General features: G+C 38.7%; 1 protein-coding gene and 1 pseudogene across 5 annotated transcripts in view; one reads left to right on the plus strand and one right to left on the minus strand.

Annotated features, from left to right (window-relative positions):
• Positions 1–10127, plus strand: part of FAM135A (family with sequence similarity 135 member A) — a 119349-nt gene extending 109222 nt beyond the window's left edge. For all 5 annotated transcript variants that reach the window (XM_074368751.1, XM_074368754.1, XM_074368752.1 and 2 more), the window contains 2 exons: positions 4189–4302; positions 8703–10127. In XM_074368751.1, coding sequence (XP_074224852.1) covers positions 4189–4302; positions 8703–8908 — 320 coding nt within the window. In that variant the 3' untranslated portion in view covers positions 8909–10127. The remainder of the gene's footprint in view (positions 1–4188; positions 4303–8702) is intronic.
• On the minus strand, positions 58–16688 carry LOC105078929 (replication protein A 32 kDa subunit pseudogene; annotated as a pseudogene).
• Between the last annotated feature and the right edge of the window lie 16 nt (positions 16689–16704).

A 16704-nucleotide genomic window follows, 5' to 3' on the forward strand; every position in this document is an offset into this window, starting at 1 on the left:
GCTCTAGATAATCTTTTCTTGCAGCAGATTGAGGAGGTACTTAATAATAGGCATCACTTGACTGATAAATAACATGTGTATTTTGTTTCTGAAAGTGTGGAAAAGAATCCGCATCAGTTAACATTATTTTAGGAAGTGAATTCTTTAAGATGTAATTTAAAATAAATGAGTAAAAATAAGAACAGTTTCACATTGCATAGACTATGTCCATTTAGAAAGCACAGGGTTCCTCAGCCTCAGCACTGTCGACATCTGGGGCTGAATGATTCTTCGTTGTCAGGGTCTGTCCTGTGCATCGTAGGGTGTTTAGCACTATCCCTGGCCTCTACCCGTTAGATGCCCAGTAGCGCACGCACCCCTCAGCACCCTCGCGTGCCCTACCCATTGCTTGTGAGAAACAAATTTTCTCCAGACGCTGCTCAGTGCTCCTTAGGGTGCAAACCCAGCAGTTCAGAATGGTTATTTTAGCCATTGCCAGAAAGCAAACAGAAATGAGTCAATATGAATTGCTTTAAAACTCGTTGAAAGTTTTCAGAACAAACGAGCAGCTAAAGGTACCAGGAAGACTAAGATAATGACGATGAAAGCCGCCGTTACCGTGTCGTTCATCATAAACCATGCAGTTATACCGTCCGGAAAGATACTGAAGATTTGCTTTAATCTTTTTCTTGTTAATCCTGAAAAGTAACTAAAATATTTAGAAACTTTTCTAGTTAAACTACCTCATTCTATAGATGGGGAAATCTTGTTACTTTCCCAAGTGAGAGGTAACTTTTCAACCAAGAACTAGTCACCTCAGGGGCTGAATGCAGTCCTAACCCGAAGCCCAGCTGTCAAGGCCGTCTTTGAGCAGGTGGGATCAGCGTAGGTGCAGAGATGTACTGAAGTACGAGGCTCCCAAAATGAAGACTTCAGATATTTGTATTAGCTGGACTTCAGCCCAGACCAGGTGCTCCCATGGCTCCCACCAGCATCGCGCGTCTGGGGCTACCATGTTTCACTTTGCGTTTCTGTCCTCTCTGGCCAACACTGCTACACGGGAATTGAAACCCAGAGACTCCAAAAAGAGTCATAGTCTGTTTAATTTGGTTCTTGGCTAATACAAAAAGCAAACTTCCCTACAGAAGCACAATAGTAGTAATAATACATTGTTGGTAAAAAACTTATTGTTGTAATAATCACTGATGACTAAATTTAAAATGCATTCTCAAACGATAGTGCTATCTTAGGAATCACATTTAAAAATATGACAATATGGTGTATTTATATCAGTATCAGGATCTTTGATTTTATTTATTTTATCAGCACGGGATCTGACTGTTAAGGGTTTCTTAGAAATCCCCTCACCTATTCCTTACCAATTTTGTGAACTTCTGTTCCACCGAGCTGCCCAGGCCTGAGGAGGCACAGGCCTTTGTCTCCAGGATCTTGGTCTAAAGCAGTTGATTCTCCACCTGAGCGTCATTCCTGTATAGAAGCACAGCAGAATCTCTGGAAAGAGCCATCATTTTGAAACATACATTTAATGTAATTTTAGTGTGATGACTGTTATTCTTACAATATAAGCAGTAGAAATAAAGCAGTGCCACGAAATGGGGTGGTTATTGGAGGGGAGTATAAAGTCCAAGGACAGATTCATTGATTGATTTGTTTAAGATAGGAGCTATTTTAATATTTTACCTGCATAAGAATGATCCATACAGAAGGGAAAACTGATGATGCAGGAGAAGGATGGGACAGCTACTAGAGCCATGTCCTTAAACAGATGGAGGGCTGGGACCTCGCTGGCCCGAGGTGGGAGCAGGAACGGGAGCAGAGGCAGAACATGAAGGTGGAAGTATGTGCAAGGTCTCTTCTGATCCCTATGTATTCTCAGTGAAATAGGAAGGTCAGAGGTGAGAGGGAAGAGGGGTGGGTAGAGGTGGTTTGAGGAAAACAGTCATTTGGGAAAATATAAAAATGAGCAATACTGAGCAAGGCTGCCCCAGGCTGTGCAATGTGCATGTCCACGCAGTGTTGTTCATGTCGACTGTAATGTGAACGGTGTCCCCAGAGTTGTGCAAGATGGCTGCCCATTACGGAGGACACGGATACACACCTCTTAGACAAATGAACAAGCCAACCGTACTATTACATGACAGATTTCATCCAGCTCAGGGTAAAATTTCAGTTAACAGCCTCATACTTAGATTCAGAAAGTACAGTACTTAAATTATCTTGGTTAGAAGTGAAGATGATGTACCATAGGACACTAGTTTTCACATTTTTGGCTCGTTTACCCCTTGAAAGAATTTTGAAAAAGTTTGTATCCCCTTGTATCATTTTACAGTGACACCTAAAACTATTTTCTGTAATTTTAAATAGTTGCAAAGGATTTATTTTCCAGCATATGATGTAGTACACATTTAATTATATTTTCATAAAAATATAAAGACGGCTCATTCAGTTGGGATTATAGATTAAGCTCATTTAATTTATGGAAAATATGTGCTATAAATGCTAAGTGGCACAGCCATTTCTTAATGTCAAACAGTCAAATCAAACTTACTTTTTGTAAGATAAAGTAAGACTTCATTCATATTTTGCTTGGTTCTCCCAGAAACATTTATACCCCAGGCCTGTACACCATAAGAGGATCTGAAATAGATTGGAGAAATATCTTTCTCTTGTAAAGTGGGAGACGGAAAAGTCATTTTTAGAACAGTACACACAGGGAAGTTGGGATCTAGAAATCAATTTTCTTAAAGATGTAAGTGCCCATCTACACTATGGAGAGTCTTAAATTACCCCTGGGGTAAGTGTATTCCACTTTGAAGACCTCTGCTCTGACACATAGATGATTCCCAAAATAGCACTGATGAAGTCATGGGTGTCAAATGATACCAAAAGAGGAATTGATTTCTCTCATGAAATGTGAAAATGAAGGGAAAAAGTCAACTTTTCTGAATGTCTTTCTAAAATATAATTTTAAAGATGTTTGTGCAACTGAGTTAATTCCTATTATAGACATTTGATTATTCCACTTACATCTCTAGAATTGTTTATATTCAAGTGGCCACAAAGTAGTATCTTCTCACTGGAAAAAGAAGGGATGACCTTATATTGGCATAGAGTGTGTGTGTAGATAGATAGATAGATAGATAGATAGATAGATAGATAGATAGATAGATAGATAGATATAGAGAGAGATACCCTTGGCCGTGTGTTGGTCTAAACTCTTCTCACTATTAGGATTCTTAAATTCCAAGGAAGAAAGGGAACTTCTACAAAGATTTCCTATCTCTGGATCCACAGTAGTCCCCAGAATTGGTCTATCTCTAAGAATCTGAATTTCAGTGTGCAAAAAGTATCAAAATTTTATTCTGGAACATTCCAGAACAAAATTCTTTGTACTACACACCCAGTTCTAATGTGTTGCCATCTTTGATTTGTATCTTAATTATCGTGTAAAGTTTTGGTTTTTTATTTACTAGTCTTGAGCCAAATAGTAAAATTAGAACATTATTGGTACTAAAGAGGTCAAGATCATGGTTTCAGTACTTAAATGAGTTATTTAACAAAGTATCCTAAGGACACAAGCCCTAAACTTACCTAGTATACAAAAAAATAAAAATATTAAAATAGACCTGACAAAAGTCTGTTGGATGGATCACAAAAATTTTTTTTATTATTGGAAAACTCTAAGCATTTATCCTCTTGACATCATGCTTAAATAAGGAGAAAATATAAGTAATACTATGCAAGGATCAAATGAAAAAGTCAAAAGTCACCTTTAAATGATTTCATATAGGGTGTTTTGTTTGTTTTTATGGAAGCGTGTGCTTTTGTTACTTTGAGAAATAATCCTAAATATTGATGAATATCCTTTGGAAAATAAGAATGTCATGAAATACGTCCCGTAGAATTTTAGCCCACCACCTGTAACTTCTCCCTTAACCCCCCGCCACAGGCCTTGCACTCACTCAGCACAAACACACGTCTCCTATCAGCACATAAACCACATGCACTGAAGCTGGGGGTCTTTCGGAGAATATATGGACGTGTAGAGAAAGAATTCACCAGGTATTTGAAAAGCCATAAACATAATACTACTGAGGAAATAAAGTTTGTGGTCACTTAATATGATACTAGTAAGTATCTTAAATCTGGTTGATTATTACATTCTAACTCAGTGTTTTTTCTTCTTAGGGCTTCATTATTTCAAGAATGTTGTGCTAGTGGGGTCTCTGCAGGATCGCTATGTCCCTTATCATTCTGCCCGCATTGAAATGTGTAAAACGGCTCTAAAGGACAAACAGTCAGGTAACAGAATAAATCACAAGCATTTCAAAGAGTTCCATCTACAGGAGTCTGTACCAAGTTGTCCCTGTGGTCATGTTCTCTCTTCTTTCTCTTGTCCTCCCTTTCCTTTTACATCCTTTTCCTCCCACCGACAGTGACAGCTCTCCTTCCTTCATTTTCCTTCCTTTCTTTTCTCCTGCCATGTAAGGTGTTTTTGCCAGTGAAGTCATTTCTTTCATCTAATTACAAATGCTTGTCCATTTTACTGCCTCGGAAGTAATGCATTTTTTAATTTCCTCCAGATTACTGGGATTGGTGATTGCAGTAATGGTCATGCTGCATGTTCGACTGTACCTTACTTTTAGTCACAGATGGCAGAAAGCAGACTCATCAAGAACCAAAAGGGGTGCAAAAAATGAGTAAAGTCAGAAATGTAAGACGATAGTTGCAGCATCTGACACCACAGAAGTACAAGGATCATGAGAGATTACTATGAACAATTATACACCAATAAAATGGACAACCTAGAAGAAATTAATACATTTCTAGAAATGTAAAATCTCCAAAGACTGAAACAGGAAGAAATAGAAAATATGAACATATAATTACCAGTAATGAAATTTAATTAGTTTTTAAAAAAAAAAAAATCTCCCAACAAACAAAAGTCTAGGACCACAAAAGCTTCATTGGTGCATTCTACCAAAAAATTGAAGAAGAGGTAACAGCTATCCTCAAACTATTCTAAAAAATTAAGGATGAAGGAAGACTTAAAAATTCATTCTACAGTGCCAGTGTCACCCTGATACCAAAACTTGACAGAGGACCACAAAAAAAGAAAATTATAATTGAGTATCTTTCATAAACATAGAAGCAAAAATCCTCAACAGAATATTAGCAAATTAAATTCAACAAAAAAATTAAAGGGATCATACACTAAAAGTGGGATTTATCCCAGGGATGGCAGGATGGCTCAGTATCTGCAAATCAGTGGGTGTGACACATCACATTAACAAAACAAAAGATAAAAATCACATGATCATCTCAGTACATGCAGAATTTGACAAAATTCAACATCCATTTATAATAAAAACTCTCACTAAAGTGGGTGTAGAGGGAACATATCTCAACAGAATAAAGGCCATTTATGACAAACCCACAGCGAACTTCATACTCAGTGGTGAAAAGCTGAAAGCATTTCCTCTGAGATCAGGAACAAGACAAGGATACTCCCTCATCACTTTTATTCAAATAGGATTGAAAGTCCTACCTACAGTAATCAGAAAAAGAAATAAAAGTCATCCAAATTGGAAGGGAAGAAGTAAAACTCACTGTTTGTAAATGGCTTGATACTGTATATAGAAAATCCTAAAAGCACCACAAAAACTATTAGAAGCAATAAATTAATTCAGTAAAGTTGCAGAATACAAGATTGATATACAGAAATCTGTTGCATTTCTATACACTAAGAACAAACTGTCAAAAATTAAGAAAACAATCTCATTGTACAATTGTATCAAAAAGAATAAAATACCTAGGAATAAATCTAACTAAGGAGATAAAAGACCTGTACTTGGAAAACTTTAAGACAGTGATGAAAGAAATTGAAAGTGACACAAACAAATGGAAAGATATACTGTGTTCTTGGATTGGAAGAGTCAATATTGTTAAAATGAGCATAAAACAAATGGAAAGATACACTGTGTTCTTGGATTGGAAGAGTCAATATTGCTAAAATAAGCATACTACACAAAGCAATCTACAAATTTAATGCAATCTCTGTCAAAACACTGAGGACATTTTTTGTTTTTTATTTTTGTTCTTTTTTGTGGGGGCAAAAGTTAGGTGTTTGTTTTTAATGGAGGTACTGCGGATTGAACCTGGGACTTTGTGAATGCTAAGTACATGCTCTACTACTGAGCTATACCCTCCCAAAACACCCAGGACATTTTTCACAGAACTAGAACAAATAATCCTAACATTCATACGGAACCACAAAAGACCCCAAATTGCCAAAGCAATCTTGAGAAAAAAGAACAAAGCTGGAGGTATCACCCTCGCAGACGTCAGACTATACTGCAAAGCTACAGTGATGCATGGCAATGGCACAAAAGCAGACACAGAGATCAATGGAACAGAATAAACCTAGAAATAAACCCACACACATACGGTCAATTAATCTATGACAAAAGAGGCAAGAATATATCAATGGAGAAAAGACAGTCTCTTCAATAAGTGGTGCTGGGAAAACTGGACAGCTACCTGTAAAACGCTGCAATTAGAACATTTTCTCACCCCATATAAAACAGTAGACTCAAAATGGATTAAAGATCTAAGTGTAAGACTAGAAACCATAAAACTCCATAGGCACTCTTTGACATAAGTTATAGCAATATTTGCATCTCTCTCCAAGCAATGGAAGCAAAACCAAAAGCAAACAATCGGGACCTAATTAAACTTAAAAGCTTTTGCACAGCAAAGGAAAGCATCAGTAAAACAAAAAGACAGTCTACTGAATGGGAGAAAATGTTTGCAAATGAAATGTCTGATCAAGAGTTAATATTTAAAATATATAAACAACTCATAAATTCAATATCCAAAAACAAACAACCCAATCAGAAAAATGGGCAGAGGACCTGAATAGACGTTTTTCCAAAAAAGATGTACAGATGGCCAACAGGCACATGAAAAGATGCTCAACATGACTAGTCATCAGGGAAATGCAAATCAAGATCACAAATAACAAATGTTGGTGAGAATGTGAGAGAAAGGGAACCCTTGCACGCTTGTAATGGGAATGTAAACTGCTGCATGGCTGCGTTGTGGAAAACAGTATGAAGTTTCCTCAAAAAATTCAAAGTAGAACTACCATATCCAGCAATTCCATTTCTGGGTGTATATCCAAAGAAATGGAAAACACTCATTCAAAAAAATATGCACCCTAATAGTCATAGTAGTATTGTTTACATAGCCAAGATATCAAAGCAATGTTGCGTCCATTAACAGATGAATGGATGAAGAAGATTTGATACATACGCACGCGCGTGCGCACACACACACACACACACAATGGACTACTACTCAGCTATGAAAAAGCATGAAATTTTGCAACAACATGGATGGACTTGGAGAGTATTATGCTTAGTGAAATAAGTCAGACAAAGAAAGACAAATACTGTATATTTTATCACTTATATGTGGAAGCTAAAAAATAAAGCAAATGAATAAATACAAGAAAACAGAAACAGAGAACAAACTAGTGGTTACCAGTGGGAAGAGAGATGGGGAAGGGGCAAGATAGAGGTAAGGGATTAAGAGGTACAAACTGCTGTGTATAGAGTAAATAAGCTACAAGGATATACTGTACAGCACAGGGAATAAAGCCAATATTTTATAGTAACTTTAAAAGAGTATAATCTGTGAAAAATATTGAATCACTGTGTTGAAACTTGAAACTAATATAATGTTGTAAATCAAACTAGTGCAATATAAAAAATTATTTTTAAAACTTTTTTTGTGAATGTATATAATAATCCCTCTTTCAAACACCTCTCTCTTCTTTTTCTAATTATACTTCTGTATACTACTCCCCTCTCATCATTACGCAGGCTACATCCTGTCTCTCGTCTGAAATTTAATTCTTGCCTCCCTAAGATTCACACGTTGCCGGACATGTGTTAGCACTAATCTGTTAGTAATACAGTAATGTGTGATCATTAAAAACCGTCTTGCCCCTTTAAGGCAGCTTGTGCTTTTACGTGTATGTATACCTAACCTTTATCTTTTATGCTTTGCATGCCCTCAATAAATCCACTGTAAGAATTAACAGAAAGAGGGAGAGAGGAGCACAACTCTGGAATTAAAAGAAGCAGCAAGCATGAAATAAACCTGCAGACCAAAAAAAAAGAAAAAAATCTGATCTTTGAGTCAAACTCACATTTTTCTCCTGATTATGGGAAGTTGCTATTCTTTCTCAAAATAAATTGGAAATATGTGGAATGTTGACCGCCACGGAAACTTTTTTAAAGTACTTGCTCTAGACTCGAGTTTTTAGTTTGGCCCCATCATAACATCTCAGCACAGCAACCTTACTTTCACAATGGTTTAGTGAGTTATATGTGACTTAATGTTGAAGAAAACTATTTTCTCTGTTGTATTTATTGCTTTTAATTAAAAATATCAAATTGACAAGAAAGCTGTACAGTAAGTTTGTTATTTTACTTGGCTAGATAAATAATGTGATTCTTTATATTTTCTAAAAAAAAGTCTCAAAAACAATATTCAAGAAAAAAACCTTTTAAAACATTTTTCTGCTTTAAATGGAAATACCATAACTAAATTTTATAAATTATATGAAAGTTGACTTAGAATTTTTTTCAGTTATTCATGTGAACCCATTTTCCTTTTCTCTGTTTGCTCCATAGGACAGATATATTCAGAAATGATCCACAATCTGCTTCGCCCGGTTCTGCTAAGCAAAGACTGTAACTTGGTTCGATATAATGTCATCAATGCATTGCCCAATACAGCTGATTCGCTCATCGGGAGAGCTGCACATATAGCTGTTCTTGATTCAGAAATCTTCTTAGAGAAATTCTTTCTGGTTGCTGCCCTTAAATATTTTCAATAGGATAAAAACGCTGTTAGAGACTTGACAATTACCTCATTCAGCAGTGATTCAGATAATGTATTATATTAAACTGTAGATGCTGATACGTTCTAAGATATATTTATACCTTTTTATATGGAAGATAATTTATATCATCCATGTTTAGAGCTTTTTAAACATCAACTTTACTTTCTAGGTAATGTGGCTGTGCAATATTTTTTTAATTTTATCTTTTTACTTTTCTATTACTTTTTCATATATTTTGCTACATAAGTATTTCAGTGAAACTTTAAGCCCACATGTATGTCTGATTGTTTATTGTTGGCTTTCCACAATCCTTACATCAGACACGTTGTATTAGAGGCATCATTGCTAGAACAGCATGGAATTTTAAATTTTCTAGTATTGGGGTATTATTTAGTTAATTATAAATTTTACTTTTAACATTTTACTATGTTTTAACTGGAAATAAAATTATGGCTGCTAAAATATATTTTTTGAAATCAACTCTGTAGCCCTCTCAAACCAGGTAGTTCATACATGACAATGTTATAAAAGTTTTCTATAGAAAAATCATTATTACTGTTGCTAGTAAACATATGTCATGCCTATTAAAATATATTTTCTACTGGTGATTTCAACATTATTTCTCATATTGACTTTTACTACTGGAACTTTTTATGTTCATGTTAGCAGCATCTAGAGATTTTTGAATGTTTGAATGCCCTCTGCCTTGATTTGGTTGGAATTTTGCTAAATTTGGTAATGTTGCTTGAACTTTCTGACTACATTTAACTTTTTTCATGGACTTCCTTGTATGTACATAATAATTAAATGTTGAAATTTATGGAATACTTTTATGAATTTAGATAATTTTTAAATATTAAAGTTTGTTGAACTAAAGAGTAATGTAAATAAAATAATTCATGTTTAAAATGGAACAAAATAATTAACTTTACATGTTGGTGATACAGGTGCAAATGTTTTGATATATGGAGCTGTTAAGTCTTTTGACTTTACTCAAGGTGCTGAATAGCATTAAATTCACTATTTTCCTTTCCTGTTTTACTTGTGAAAGTAATAATGCACTAAGGATCAGTAGATGGTCTGTTTGCATTCGCCAGTTGTGATAGACTGAAGGTTTTTGTAAGTATGTATTGTGAAATTGACGCATGTTTATTTTTAGCATTGTGTTACTGCCTCTGCTGTTAATAAATGAACAAGTGGCTCTCTGGAGGAACAGCTAAAACACTTGCTTATTTTCAGAATACGAGAGGTATATTGTTATTTATAACTGGATAGACTATATTAATTAACTTTATAGAACCAACATGATTGTATAATTTACAGCCTTTGTAAAGTATTTTTATAATTTACATCTTTTGCATATATTAAGTGTAGTTAAAAGGTATTTCATTGATTGTTCTCCATAATTCTTTACTTTTTAAAAAGTACGTGAAAAGTTGATGAATTGACAGCAATAATATACCAAATGCCTTATACCTGGGAAATGTAAATATACGTATTATTCACCACGTATTTTTGTTACACACATTTTTCATCGTCACATAACTTGGTCCTGAGTTTGAAATATCATACTTTCTTCTTTTATTCATTTCTTTTTATTTATTTCCCTTTTTTAACTAAAAAAAGTTCAAACTTATTCTAAGTTTGAATAATCTTCCAGGTTTATCAAAGTATTCATTCTTATTTGTAATCATGTAACTGTATTTTATGATCACGGTTGGTTGATTGGTTTTTAGTTGTTCTAATACAGTTCTAAAAGTACACCAATGATCAAGATTTAAAATATAACAGATTTAACTTCTGATTTACCAGGGAAACTATCATATGGTATTCACCTTCAGATTCAGAGTGCAGGGGTGGGGTGGGATTCTGAGGGAGAGGGGAAATGATTATCCGAAGCAGTGTAGTTGACTCTTAAAGAACAAATCTCAATAAAGTATATACAAGTCAGAATCCTGGTTTGCAAACAACAAAAAACGATTGTGATTAACTTAAGCAAGAGAAGAATTTACCTCAAGAATATAGGTAGGCAACTCCCAGAACTGACAGAAAGGCACGAGAACCACTCTTGGAAAACAGGTGGAAACCGAAGGAAGCTAGATGATCAAAGTTGTAGCCGGGTTCTGACTCAGGAAGAGCTGGAAGCTTGTGCGCAATTCTGCTGGCAGTGATGCCTCTGAAAACTGGGTTCCAGACACTCCGCTTATTTGCACCACACTCCCAATTCAAAGTCTGATGAGCTTGTGCAAGTGACCAAGGTTAGTCTTGGGCCAGCACTCAGGCTGTCAGCCACCAAAGACAGCCAGTGTGTCTGACTCTCAGCAGCCCCAGTAGATGATGAGACCGTTTCTCCTACAGAATTCACCAGACACGTGAATGGGGTTGATGACTGAGCACCAAATAGCAAAACATGTCAGAAGTCTACCATAGTCCATCTCTTTGTCTTCCCAACATCTACAAATGTCATATTTACTCATTTTTATTTTTTTATTTTTTTGCAATAATACAACTATTTTATTAAATATATGAATGTACTTATTTTGTTCAGAACACAGTAACACTTCTTCCTCTCTGCCCCACGAGGCTGCCACTCTAGAACGCCACGCTTATAAAAACACTTTTGGCGGCAGTCATGACAAGGTGAAAGGAAGTGCAGTTCTGAAAGTAATACCACAAAACCAAAGTGGGGAACAGAACAGGCAGAGGTTGGTGGGCTTCTTGGCTAGCTCTCTGCTGGTGGGCCCTAGTTCAGTTCAACTTCTCTCTACAGGAAACAATTTAGGAATAGCAACTCCTGAGAATTATCTAAGTCAGGCTGCCCAACTCTTGGCAGCATTCCTCTTCCAATTCCATCTATTCTAATTTGTAATTTCTTTAGGAAATTCTGCCCTGGTTTACATTCCTGTCAGTTGCTCATATCTATTTGAGCTTCAAAAAACAGAAGAGCAGTATATTTCAAAAGGATGTCAATTGAGACATTTTGTAGATAAAACCTACTTCCTAGAAGTCAACTGGCCAGACACGCACAGCTGGAGATAACAGGTTGCAAAAACAGGCCCAGCTGGAAGACATCTCGGGTGCCATTAAATCCAGTTATTCTGCATCTGTGGATATAAAATGATCATCATCGACAGTGGAATAGATGTGTCCCTCGTTGCTTAGAAAATCTACAGCTTGCTTGACTGAGGCTACACTTGTGTGTTGGAGCTGGTTCTTGAGATCCTGAAAGTTCAATCCTTCAGGTCTTGAGCAAACCTTAATCAAATTCAGCACCTGGTTTTGGGCCACAGTGAGGCCATTCGCTGACATGAAGCTTTTCCCACCGAAGTTCCCTGCTTCACCCATTCCTGGATTGCTGGTAGGTGCTCTCCCTGCTAAGGGCTGGCTGTTAGACTTGCTGAGCATCATGTGCGCATTGACTACTTCCAGAATATGTGGTGAACTCATTCATATCCTCTAGGGCCATGATTTTAAAGGTTACCAGGCTTTTTTGTTCTGAAAAGATCTCAGATGACCAGCCACTTTCACATATGTTTCTAGAGGAACCACAGTGTTTTCACCACTGGCATCATCTGTGTCAACCCACTAGCGAACGTTCATGGGTGCGGCTGTCATGTCATCTATTTTGTAAACAATGTTGGTTGCAGCCTTCTCTGCATGTCTAATTATCCCCACAATAGTGCCCTGTGAAATCTCAGCATTCCCAATGTTGAACACTTCATCAACTACAGCAACAGAAAGCAGCTGAGGGGTGGTACAGGGCACAATGTGCTGAGCTCCGGTTCTAGATTTCTTTTCAGCCTGAGAAGGTGTTGGCGGTCCAAAGCCCCCTGTGGACTGCGTGTAGCTGCCCGGTCCCCAGAAGGAGCTGCTGCTATAGCTTTCAAACCCACTATTCCACATCTTGGTCACGATTCCCTCAGGAAGGAGTTCCAGAAGTTCCCGGTCTGGTGGGTTCGCCAACCCCCTCAGAACCCTGTTGCGGCCACTGCACTCTGTCTACTTTTCACTGGCACCATATTTACTCATTTTTAAAAATGCTTCCTCCGAACATACTACTGTTATCCCCCATCCACTTTCAAGTCCTGGATCTCGGTGTTTTGTCCATTTCTCCTCTGGTTTTGTAATGATCTTTTCTCAGGAGTTTGCAACCCACAGACAAAATGGTGATTTCACCACCATCACCTCTATGTACAACAATAGTACTATATAAGCACAAGCAGGAACCAATGAGGAAGAAAATACCGCTAGAGCCGTGTTTTGCAAATTTCCTTGGTGAACTCTAGGGCCGGTTACAGACCAATCAACTCAGAATCTCCAGGACAGGATATCGATAGCAGCATGTTTTATGTCCCAAAGCTCTCTGATTGAAAAAAATTTTAAAAGCCTATGGTAAATACAGCCCTCAGTTCTGCCACTGGTCATGAGGCTAGATGGTTATGACTTGTCACCACTGCCACTTAATCCCTGTTTCCTTTGTGTTCGACCAGCACCTTAGCTGATCAGATTTCTTTACCTCACGTGTGAACCAAGGATTGAAGGCTTGGGTGGTCTTGCCTGTGTATGGTTGCAGTAGTCTTTGCTTAATTTTTACAGTTCATCATGATATTGTGAGGAGGTACCCCAGGACCCCAAGTTCTAGTCAGAGTGCTTTCCCTGCTCCCTCTTCCCCCAAGGTCATCAGGGCTCATCACTACAGATGGACCCATAACCTCTTTTTCTAATTCCTTACCTAGGGCAATGAACTAAAAATGTCCAGGTGGCAATTCCAGCTTCCAATTCAGAGAAAACTTTGTATCATCCCCTTGTGCCCCACTCTGGGTACAAAAATTGGTACCAAAAGAACCTGAAATCATGGATATGGATGACAAAAGCAGTGAAGCGTCTGAGATTTTATCTACTTGTAGCCCTGCTTGTGCAGTTAGTTTCATGGATGCATGGAGACAGGAGACTCCTGGGTCAGAGGCAAGAGACTTTATTACAACAAAGCAGTAGCAGCCAAAGTGTCAGCATATTTGCACCAGTTCCCAGAGCCCCGATTCCCATAGCAATGCTGAGTGCCAGGTGACACTTGTACACACGACTCAGGGCCAACCCTTTTGGGTTGAATTACAGGAGAAGAATCCAGGTCCAAGAGCCAAGCAGTATTTGAACAAGCAGAAAACAAGCAGCAAACAAGCCAGCTCATTCCCCCAGGAGAGCAGCAGTTAAATGGTGCTGATGCCTTGACCTCCTAAGATGTCCATGTCTAGCTACAGTCTCTGCTCAGTATTAGGAAATGAGTTGCAGTTGGCACACTCAGCAATAATATGCAGGGATGCTCAGGACCCAGGGTAGACCATCTCTCCCCACAATGGAAAGCAAAACATGTGGGCAGGGTAACAACAGCAAGCTGTCAATGTCAGACGTAACAACAAGGTGTCAATCCCTCTTCTAATCTCTGGACCCTGTTATTCTGTCAACAGAAGAGTTATCACTGAATACTGTTAACTCATTTGGAGTATATGTCAAATTCTTCAGGACAGCATCCCAAAGAATATTTTCTCACCTGGCTCCAAAAGTAAATCTTCAGCATAGCTGTCCTGTAAGACCAGTTGCTTCTGGTCTGATGGGATATGTGATAAGACTGGTTAATCCCACAGGCATCAGTACACACAGGCATCCGTGGGTTCTTTGGTAAGAAGCAATGTTGTATGGGATGATGATACATCAAGTGTATGGGAGATAAGGTACTCAGTACAACCACAGGTGAAGGGTATAAAAGAAGCACAAGTCAGGGAAGGCAATCCAAACCCAGAATAACTGTCTGCTCTTACAGAACAAATCACTGCCTCCTTCATTATGGTAGGGTTCCCTTGTAATCAAACCTACCACCCGGGCTGTACTAAACTACGTCAGGGGATCAGGTTGGTTACTGCAAGTAGTGGTGCTATCCTGTTAGTCTTGGCAGGGAACAGACTATGTTAGACATACTTGCATGTCTCTACGTTGCCATGGCTGCCTTGTTACTGGGGGCACTGAGCAACAGCTGTGGTGAGGAGAGAATGCTGACTACAGAGTGGGTCACTGTGGTAGGCAACATCTAAAAAGGCCTTCAACGACCCCCCCCCCAGCTGGTATTCACCCCTTTGTAACTGCTGCTTCACTTCTAATGAGAGAATTCAGCAAAAGTCATGGGATGTCATTTCTGAGGTTAGATTACAGAAGGACGGTGGCTTCCATCTTGTTCCATCAGTCTCCCTTTTCTCTTGTTTGTTCATTCTGTGGAAATCCAGCTGCCATGTTGTGAGATGACCTTTGGAGAAGCCCATGTAGCACGGAACTGAGGAAGGCTTTCAGTCCCAAAGCCCGCAAGGAACTAACTCCTGCCAAAAATCACGTATGTGAGTTCAGAAGCAGAGCCTGCCTTCTCATGCCTCCATAGCGAGCCTGGAATTCTTGAAAAACCTAGAGCCAGAGGCATGCTGGCTCCTGGGTTCCTGACCCACAAAAACTGTGAGAGAACAGATATTTACCATTTTAAGCCACAAAATTTTGGTGTAATATGTTAGGCAGAAATAGATAACATATCATAATCTTGTTCTGATGAAAAGCCTTTTGGCAATGGGAACTTTTTTTTTTTTTTTTTTTTTGAGCATTCAGTGGGACCGAAAGGTTCTTATGCTTTGGGTTTTTGGACAGGTCCTATTCCAGAAAATGTTTCCAAACCTCTGCATGTTCCCACTTCCTGACCACTTGACTAAACCAGTGCCCATGAAGTGATGTAGATCTTTATCTCAAGCTATATCTCCTTCCAAAGAGTATAAGATAATGTTCTGCCCTCTAGGAGAATCTTCTTTCTGTTCCCTGAGGGCCTCTGTTAAATGGGACTCGAAATGCCAAAGAAGTCATTTGCCAACTGGTCAGTGTATTGAGCAAAGCCCTCTGTAATCCAGCTTTGAATTTTGTCCTCAGTCAACTGACCACAAAGAATCATCACTAAGCTGTAGGTACTAAAGGTGAAAAGCCTGGATGTGAAGTACCGAGTTACCTGCTAATGAAAATTGCTTGGGTTCTGGCTCTGGCCGTGTTCTGTACAGACCACTTCCTCCTCGTGAAAGGACTCCTTATCTAGGAGGACCAGATAACTCCCGGTTCACCATGAGAAACAGACTTGGTCAGACATCACCAGGGCCCGAAAGCTCGCCAAGAAGTTTCTTAAAAAAGAAAAAAGAAGGAAAAAAAAGGCAAAAATTCTAGAGCCTTCCACTGTGATTCTGCACAGACTTCTACAGGTTACGTGAAGCCTCCGGACCTGCCACACGGGCTCCGAGCATCCCTGGAGCCGCCGGAACGCGAGGGCCAAGGGGCAGTGTCCCTCCACTGCAGCCTGGACCAGACGGAAAGGAAAGCCTTCTCTTGCCCTGCACCTCACTCAACACCATCATCTTCAGGTCACTTGGTCAGTGGGTCAGAAATGACGGACTAAGAATTCGCTGAACAAGCAGAGATTTTAAAAATTAAAGGGAGGGAGAATTGAGGGGAAAGACGCCTATTACAGGACAAAAAGAGCAGAAGCTGCCCGATCTGTGTACCATAACCGAGATCTGCCAAGAGTGAGAGAAGGAAACGGAATCACACCCTCACCCAACTCCAGCCGCGATTTGAGGTTTTCATCAACACGGGGTTCAAGGTAGTTTGGGCTGTTCTTTGTGAGAAGCCTGCGCCGCTCCACGCCCCTCTTTTTCCTGCTTACAGCCAGGTCCAGAAGCACGGATTCCCAGGACGGACTAAAGAAGTCCCGCCGCTCC

Source organism: Camelus bactrianus, chromosome 8 (genome assembly GCF_048773025.1).
Source record: "Camelus bactrianus isolate YW-2024 breed Bactrian camel chromosome 8, ASM4877302v1, whole genome shotgun sequence".
In the NCBI taxonomy this organism is placed as follows: domain Eukaryota; kingdom Metazoa; phylum Chordata; class Mammalia; order Artiodactyla; family Camelidae; genus Camelus; species Camelus bactrianus.